Genomic DNA, 9,654 nt, shown 5'->3' with positions numbered 1-9,654 from the left:
TGCCATGGGGCGTAAACTGTATGGAAACACCTTCCAGTTCCCACCCCCTAGACCGCTGCCGCAAACATCTGGTCCACCTATGCCATTTGTCTGTGTAGGGGATGAAGCCTTTCAGCTGTCAGAACACCTTTTGAAACCGTACTCTAGCAGAGGATTGACAAGACCAAAACGCATTTTTAATTACCGCCTCACAAGAGCAAGAAGAATGGTTGAATGTACCTTTGGTATTCTGACAGCCAAATGGCGGGTCCTATTGACTGCGATCAACCTCAAGACAGAAACTGTGGACGAGGTGATCAAAGCTTGCGTGGTACTCCACAATTTTGTTATCTGCAAGGAACCCATTTCCATTGAGGACACCTCTGAAGAAACCACCTTGCAAGATTACCATGACATTACCACTAGAAGTTCTGTGACGGTTTCAGTAATGAGGGACAATTTTGCACTATACTTTATGTCACCTCAAGGCAGAGTACACTGGCAGGATGACAGAGTGTGAAAGATTTGTGCCCAACCAAACTTGTGTACCTTCTGTACCAACAGTATATACCTTTGCCAACCAAAGTTGGCTATCTTGTCATGGTCTCTATTTTTAGCTTTAGCCCACAGGTGTGTACCTGGTTGTGTTTTATGCAAAGTATTTCACCTTTTAACAAAAGTTGTGTACATTGTTAGGAAATCACCAACAATAAACACAACTTTTTAGGTGAAATACTTTGCTTCAAACACAACCAGGAACACAACTGTGGCAAAAAGCTAAAAATTTACCCACAGTTATATACCTGGTTTTGAATACCTTTTTACCTTTTAAATACCCTGTATTTAACCTTTTTTTAAAACATATTTCGCCGCAGAAAGAAATGACAGACAACCAGTGTAAACAATAATTTAACTTTTATATAAAATATTTTTTTTTTGTAAACTGTTTTTAAAGTTAAAAAAACTTTTTTAATAAAGGTTTGAAACCAACTGGGCATTTTTATTACAAAACACATCATAAATCTGTGTAGTGTGGGGTGGAAATACTGCTGGAGGGGCTGCGGGACACTTCGACACTGGGAGTGTGGAGAGAGGATTGGGATCATGGTGGGGAAGGAACAGTTAGAGGTGATGGTGTGGAAAAAGCTACAGAATGGGTGGACATGTGGGAGGCAGAAGAGGTGGTGGGCGGTGGAGTGGAGGGTTGGGCAGGGACTGTAGGAGCAGATGATGTTGATGGCAAGTTGTATGGGGAAGGAGTTTGGTACGGGGCAGGTTGCTGGAAGTGGGGAGGTTGCTGGTACTGGGGAGGTTGCTGGTATGTAATAGGAGGGGGAGGATGGAAAGTGGCTGGAGGGGGTGCAGATGTAATAGGAGGGGGAGGATGGAAAGTGGCTGGAAGGGGTGCAGGTGGAGGAACTACTGTGGTGGGAGGAGGAGGTTGGGAGGTAACGTGCTGGAGAGCACCGTGGCATGAATGCATTACATGCATCTGCTGGGTAGGAGATAGCGTTTCCATGCGCTCCACAACAGACCTGAAAAAGGTGTGGTTTGGCGAAGATCTTGCTTCTGAATGCATGGTTTGCAGAAGCGTCTTCACCTTCAGAATGCTGGAGTTGATCTGCTGAAAGCCTGCGGAGATTTGCTCTGACAAGACTTTTAGACAGTTCTGGAAAGATGCATTCAGATGCAAGAACTCTGGCGCATAAGTCTTTTCCTGACCCCTCTGCCGCTGCCGCCCAGTACCCGCAGGTGTACTAGAGGTGGCAGGGGCAGAAGGGTGGGGTAAAGGGAAAGCGATCTCCTCACCAGCAGCTTCATGTAATGTAGGCGGCCACGATGCTCCTGTGCTGGTGGATGGGACAGATGGGTCGAATGTGTGGGAAGGCTGGGAAGGTGCAGATGTACCGGGGCGGTCGAAGTGTTCCTCGGTGCCGGTCTCCTCAGGGATCGCCTCAGAAGGGTCCAATCGTGCAGGCTCCCGAGTGCTGCTCACCGTGCTGTGGAATAAAGAGAAAAAAAAACAATTAAAATAGTGACATGGTATGGCCCTGGCTGAAAAAAAAAAGTTACATCTAACATTTTTTTTCACATGTGGTGTGTAATATTTACCTTCTAGTGACCATTGTTTCCCGGAGGAACAACAGGGCTTGTGCGTACTTGTACTTGCTCCTGCGTCCTCCAGATCCACTCGGGGCCCGCATCTCTTTATTGAACTCCTTCTTGAAACGATCCCTCACAGACCGCCACCGATTCACAATTCTGTTCCCTGAAACGAGAAAGGAGTGGTTAGTATACAACATCAGTGTTTCCCAAACTCCAGTCCACATGGTCCCCAGGGGTCATGTTTTCAGGATTTCCATAGTAAATAGAAATCCTGAACACATGATCCGTGGGGACCACGAGGACTGGAGTTCGGGAAACACTGGTTTACATCAAGCAACCGGTACTGTATATACTTACGCTCTTTAATCTGGGCCCGAGCATCGAGGTCCTCCCAGCGGCCCACAAGGAGCGAACAGATTTCCTCCCAGAGTCGTCGGGTAACGATCAGGTCAGCGTGGCGGCGGTCAGCCATATTCCAGAGCGGCTCCCTTTCTCTGACGAGATCGATGAGGTGGTCCACATCGATTCCTCCATCCTCACCGTCAGAGTCGGGAGCACGCTGTGAAGGCTGTTAAAGAAAAAGACAAAAATAACATAATTAGCCTCCACAAAAGAAATGAAATAAAAAGTGCAAAAAAACAAAGCAAAAATATTTATACTTACACGCTGGTGACCGCCGCGTTGCTGTCGCCGACGACCCTGGGAGGCACTGCGAGGACCTCTTGGCCGAGCACCAGATTGGGAAGACTAGAGAAGAAAACAAAAAATGTTATGTCTTTGGATGTAGGCACTTGTTTGCTGTGTGTGGTCTGCAGAACATTGTTTTCTATGTGTTGTGTGTAGTGTGATGTTGTGTTTCTGCGTTTGATGCCAAAAACTTACCAATTGTGAGCCCACTCCAGGTGTCTGTCCACCCCTTCCTTCTTCTTCTGGGAGCTCCTCTTCATCTTGTGATTCCTGTTTTGAAATAAAAGGCAATGAATAGACATATATTACAGAGATGATGGATTTTGGAAATAAAAACTTACCGTCAAACGCTGACGATGCGAGGGAGGGCTCCCAGAAGAAGATGTGCTGTCCTGTTGATGGCCAGACTCCATGGCTGTGGGTATTGCTGCTGCTGTTGCTGCTGCCAGTGATGCCATTTCTGCTGCTGCTGCATCTCTTGGGCGGCTGTTGAATAAAGAGAAACAAAGGGCCAATGAATATCTTGATATTCCATGGCCCTAGTTTGGAGGAATGGGGGATTTGATAATTACCGTCTCTCATCTGCTGCTGGACTCCCCTCCTCAGCATGTTCCATTTGCTGCTCCAATTGGCGTGGTGGTGGTGCTGATGGTGCTGCAGTGGTCTCCTGCCTTCTCCTGCGCCTGGTTGCTGTCTTGGGTGGCATGTTGGGTGTGGCTGAGGGTCCCACTGTCTTGCTTTTATATATGTGTCTTGTGGGCAGAGCTACTGAGCATGCTCAGACCAAAAATACCGGATCCGGCGCATTGCGGCGCTCATAGGCTTTCATTGTGTGAAAAAGCCGGACGCGCCGGATCCGGCGTGTCCGGCTTTTTCGCCGGAGACAAAAAACGTTACAGTAGCCGTTTTTTCCAGACGCCGGATTGAGACACAATGCCGGATCCGGCGAAAACCGGATGAAACGCATGGCCATCCGGCGCGATCCGGCGCAAATGCAAGTCAATGGGGGGGAAACCGGATCCGGCATTGCATTTCGCCGGATCCGGTTTTTGTCAAAAGCGCCGGATCGCGCCTGACGGCGAAAACCTGATGTGTGAAAGAGGCCTTACAGGGACTGTTAGCCACACATCAACTGGGCTGGAGGCCATACACCAACACAAAGGAGCTGGATGCTACACACTTTCACATATTGGCTGGGCTGGATGGTACCAACACACTGGGGCTGGGCGGCACACACTCACAGGGGCTGGGCTGGAGGGCACCATCACACAGGGGGATAGACAGATTCCACACAAATCAATGTATAAGGACTGGTAGTCACACATACCAACTCGCAGGGGCTGGAGGCCACACAACACCACACGTCTTTGAGGACACACAATAGCACACACGGACTGGGACTGGAGGCCACATTCCAACACACAGGGGTTGGAGACCACACACCAAAACAAGAGCTAGGCTGAAGGCCACCAACATAAAAATTCTGTATGTGGCCTCCATTCCCTGTGCTACACACGTGACACTGCTGGATGCCAAGCAAAAATAAACGGGCTGGAGGCCACACACGTTGCAACACACAGGGGCTGAATACCACGCAACAACACACAGGGGTTGGAGGCCACACACCAACGTACAGAATCTAGGCTGGAGGCCAACACTAAAATACTGTGGCAGGAGATCACACCTCAACACAGTGGCTGCGCTGGAGGACTGGAGGCCACACAGCAATACACAGGGGCTGGAGCTCACACACATCTAAACACAGGGGCTGGGGCTGGAGGCCACATTCCAACACTCTGGGCTGCAGACCACTCTCCAACACACAAGGGCTGAGCTGGAGGCCATATTTAAATACACCGGAGCTGAAGGCCACAAACCAACACACAGGGGCTGGACTGGAGGCCACATTCCAACTGTATGTTGGTGTGGGCCTCCAGGGTCTTTGTGTGGGTCTCTGATATGTTGTGTGTGGCCTTCAGCCCAGATTCTGGGTGCTGGTGTGTGGCCTCCAGCCCCTGGCCATTTATGTTTGTGTTTGGCGCCCACCCCATGTGTTTTGGTGTGTGGCCTCCAGCAGTGTCATGTGTGTAGCACAGGGAATAGAGGCCACATGCAGAATCTGTCCTGGACACAGGACTTTGGCTGGAGACCACACACCATGGTTCACACAAGGGGTGGGCTGAAGGCCACACAACAACATACAGGGGATGGCGGCCATAAAGCAACACAATAACAAATGGGCTGAGCTGGAGCCAACACACAGGGGCTGGAGGCCACAAAACAGCACACGGGTTGGCCTGGGCTGGAGGTCACACACCAGCACAAATGTGCTGGAGGCCACACACCAACACATAAGAGCTGTAGACCACACACCAGCACACACGGGCTGGAGCCCACACACCCAACACACAGGGGCTGGAGGCCACACACCAACAAACAGGGGTTGCAAACCATCCGTGATCACACAGGGCCTGGGCTGGAGGCAATATGTAATAAAGTGCAGAAAAGTATGTCACCACGGAACAGACGGACCAACAGTTAAAGGGAGGTTTATTTACAGGGAATAACACTGGTGGAATTAACAGCGCAGGTATGAAAGTAATATGCAAACAAGTTAGGCAAGCAGTCCAAAAGCATAAACGGTATTGAACAGAAATAAGGTAATTTTCCTATGGGGAACTTATCAGTCTGCAGGGGTCTTGATTGAAGGGGTTACTCTTCTCCAACGTTAGCACCGAATCACCAGCAGCGCTTGTAGTCCGAAGTACTCTGTATCCTGTGCCGTTAACAATGTCCAGCCGAAATATGTGGGGTTACTGCAGGAGCCAGAGGGGCATGAGACAAACGATATCCCCTATGCTCCAAGTTCTCCTGTTTAACGCCACAGCAGTGCTTCCCCACCGGAATCAGGGGCTCTGCATTAACACAAGGGTCACCGGAACTTTGTACGTGGTATAGTCTCTCTAAGCACGTCACAGCCCTGTCATCGGGCGCAGTCTCTTTGCAGGAATAAGTCTTTACGCAGCACAACGTCTCTTTGCAGGGAAGCGTCTTGTCACTGCACACAGTCTCTCTGCGGGGGAGCGTCTTGTCACTGCACAAAGTCTCTCTGCAGGAGAGCGTCTTGTCACTGCACACAGTCTCTCTGGAGGGAAGCGTCTTGTAACAGAGGTGAGCACGCAACCTTAATGTCACTGCGGTACCCGGCTTCACGTACTCACGGTCCGCAATCTTTACACATGGTCCCTCTGTGTTATGAATGAGTCACCGTAGGAGGCAAAAACAGAAATACTAGCTAAGTCCAGAAAACCAGAGAAGTTGGCAGCTATCGGATTGCAGACCCCTGAACCTAACAACAACAACTAGCAGTAGCCGTGGGGGGTTCCTACGGTGCCCTAGACCCCTCGATCACAGCCGGAGAACTACATAGCCTAAAGACAGAAAGGGAAATCTAAACTGCCCCAGAGCAGACCCCAAAGTAATAGACAGCCCCCAACATATAATGACAGTGAAGCAAGATGAAAAAACACTCACACAGATAGAAAGATAGGCTGAGCAAATGATGGGGCCCAAGCTAACTAAATAGGACAGGACAGGAAAGCTGCTGTCTGCAATCCACCAAAACCCTCTCAAAAACAAGAGCCAACAGACTGATAGGGAAAAAAGCCCTGAAGACGCTAGGCTTCAAAAAGACTATATCAGTACTCAGGTATTTTCTGAAGACAGAGCAAAAAGGAATTCAGCTCACCTAGCAGGGAAAAGCAGAAATCCAGAAAAACAAGGCAAAACAAAACCAAAACACAAATGCAAAAAGAAGAGCAGAAAACTTAGCTTTTGAGGAGCAGGAATCAGACTGGTCGCCAAGAATCCCTCAGAGAAATCACCCGCAAGGCAGAAGGGTGTCGGCTGCCTTACATCCAGTCAGCAATTTCAGTCACCCAGTCATCATCATTCTGCTCAGGTTCTTTGTAATCAGCCTCACTACCTTCCTTCACCAGAAGAGGGAGTTCATCAGACCTCAATGGTGAAGGGGAAAATGAACTCACAACACTCTGTCTCTGGCTTCTGTATCAGAGATCTGTGTCTCCTCCGGTCTGTGTCAGCGTCCTTCCCTCTCTGCTGTCTGTGCCGCTCTGAGGAAAGCACGCGCTGTTTTCTCGCTCTCTCCCCCCTTCCTGTTCCTGGCTGCTGAACAGGCTGCTTTTGTCTTCCCCGGGGAACCTGCTGCCCTGCTCAATGGTTCCGGGCACGGAGCAGAGGAGGCAACTCTCCCTCGGCTCTTCCTGTACTTCACCCCCTTACAGATACACTAACACACAGAGGCTGGAGGTCACAACCCAACACACAGGGGATGATTTGTAGGAAACACACCAACACACAGGGACTGGAGACCACACATCAACACAGTGGCAGGAGGCCACACACCAACACAATGGGACTGGAGGCCACAAAGGAACACACAGGCTGGCCTGAGCTGGAGGCCACAGACCAACACAAATTAGCTGGAGGCCACACACCAACACAAAAGGGCTGTAGACCACACATCAGCACACAGGGATTGGAGGCCATACACATACAGGGCCTGGGCTCAGAGCCTGACAGCAACATACAGGGGCTGGTAGTGGTTTCCAGCCCAGCCCCAAAACAGAGGGGCTGGGCTGGAAACCACACGACAGTACACAGGGACTGAAGGCCGCACACCAACAAACAGGGGCAGGGCTGTAAGTCACATACCAATGACACATGGGCTCAGGAGCCCACACACCCATCACACCAATACACAGGGGCTGGAGGCCACACACCAACACACAGAGGCTGGAGACAACAAACCAAGACACAGGGGCTGGCCTGGAGTACACACACAAGCTGGAGACCGCACACTAGAACACAGGTCCTGGATGGAACACACCAGCATACAGGGGCTAAAGGCCACACCCCAACTTGACACATGGGCTGGAGGCCACACACCAACACACGGGCTGAAGGCCACACACCAACACACGGACTGAAGAGAGGGCACATATTGGGGCTGGAGGCCACAAACCAACTCAAGGTCTGTAAGCATCCAACCAACACACAGCGGTGGAGTACACACACGAGCTGGAGACTGCACCCCAGAACACAGGGGCAGAATGGAACACACCAGTTGATACAGGAGCTAAAGGCCACACACCAACCATCACACATGGGCTGAAGGCCCACTCACCAACATACAGGTGCTGGAGGCCGCACACACATGGACTGGAGGCCACACACCAACACACGGGCTGGAGAGAACACACCAACTCACAGGGTCTTTGGGCATCAAACCAACACACAGCGGCTGGGTTGGAGGCTACATACCAATAGGGGCTGAAGGTCACATGACAACTGTTAGAGCAGGAATTTCTATTTCTCCTCAGGTATTTTCTATCTTATGGGTACCCATGCAATGAAGCATAATCAGAGAGACAGACTGTTCGTTGTCTTTCTAAATGGTCTCTAAAGTTTATTGACAGGATGATCTTTTATAGTACAAGATCAAAGGGAAATGAGGCATTACACAATAATCTGGCAGAAATACGAGTTATACAATGGGTTGTCAAACATCCTGAGACACAAGATAAATTACAAGACAGAATACGGGGTGCTTCCCTAGTGTCAGTGTTCTAGTTCAACAGTTCAAGTTCTCAAGAAAATCTGGCTAAACAGACATTTTTGGGTGTTTAAAGACCATTTCACTTAAATTTGGAAACAATAAATGTCCTTCACAATTTCTGGGAATTGTAGGAACTGACCACTAGCCATAAAAATGTTAAAAATGTTAGCACATAGACATATGATAATTGGATCATAAGTTATTCCAGCATCAAACTATTTTTTTGTATTTTATTCAGAATAGAAATTAACCACTTCTTTAACACAACGCAACACACAGGTTGGCTTGGAGGCCACATACCAACACACAGGAGCTGGAGGCCACACACCAGCATACATGGGCTGAAGCTCACACACAAAGACGCAGGGGCTGGAGAGAACACACTAACACACTGGCCTGGAGAACACACATGGGGACCACACACCAGAACATAGGGGCTGGATGGAACCCACCAACATACAGGAGCTAAAGGCCACACACTAACTTTACACATGGACTGAAGGCCACACGTCAACACATAGGGGCCGGAGAGAACACATCAATATAAAGGGGCTGGTGGCTACAAACCAACTCACAGGGTCTGTACGTGTCAAACCAACACAGTGGCTGGACTGGAGCCCACACAACACAAAGGGGCTGGAGGCAACACATCAACACACAGGGCTTGGAGAACACACATGGGCTGTAGACCACACACACAAGCACACAGAGGCTGGACGGAACACACCATCACACAGGAACTAGAGGCCACACAAAGTCTGGAGGCGTCAAATCAACACACAATGGCTCAGCTAAAGGCTACATACCAACACACAGGGGCTGGAGACCGCACACAGGGGTTGGCTTGGATGACACACATGGGCTGGGATAAAGGCCAACACATAGGGGCTGGAGAGAACACATCAACCCTGGCTGGAGGTTACAAACCAATTCACAGAGTTTGGAGGTGTCAAACCAACACACAGTGACTGGGCTGAAGGCTACATACCAACACACAGGGGCTGGAGGCCACACACCATCACACAGGAGCTGCAGGTCTCACACCAACTGGGCTGTAGGCCACATACAAACACACACAGAGGACACACACTACATACCCCTAGGGGCTGGTTGGGGAACACAAGGGTTGGAGACCACACACCAGCACACAGAGGCTGGATAGAACACACCAACATAAAGGGGCTGGAGGCCGCACACCTATGTAGACACATGGACTGGAGACCACACACCAACATACATGGAGG

At 50.0% G+C, this 9,654-nt stretch overlaps 1 protein-coding gene across 1 annotated transcript; it reads right to left on the bottom strand.

Moving 5' to 3' along the window:
* Window positions 1-877: 877 nt before the first annotated feature.
* Window positions 878-7,398, bottom strand: LOC141073607 (uncharacterized). The gene is made up of 2 exons (XM_073560902.1): window positions 2,092-7,398; window positions 878-1,979 (listed from the first exon to the last, which is right to left on the bottom strand). The coding sequence occupies exons 1-2, from the start codon at window positions 2,307-2,309 to the stop codon at window positions 1,082-1,084; spliced, it is 1,116 nt and encodes a 371-aa protein (XP_073417003.1). The 5' UTR covers window positions 2,310-7,398; the 3' UTR covers window positions 878-1,081.
* Window positions 7,399-9,654: the final 2,256 nt, after the last annotated feature.

This window comes from Dendrobates tinctorius, unplaced genomic scaffold (genome assembly GCF_039654945.1).
Source record: "Dendrobates tinctorius isolate UK_male_01 unplaced genomic scaffold, ASM3965494v1 ptg000308l, whole genome shotgun sequence".
NCBI lineage: Eukaryota > Metazoa > Chordata > Amphibia > Anura > Dendrobatidae > Dendrobates > Dendrobates tinctorius.
This window is presented reverse-complemented; position numbering and strand designations above follow the sequence as displayed.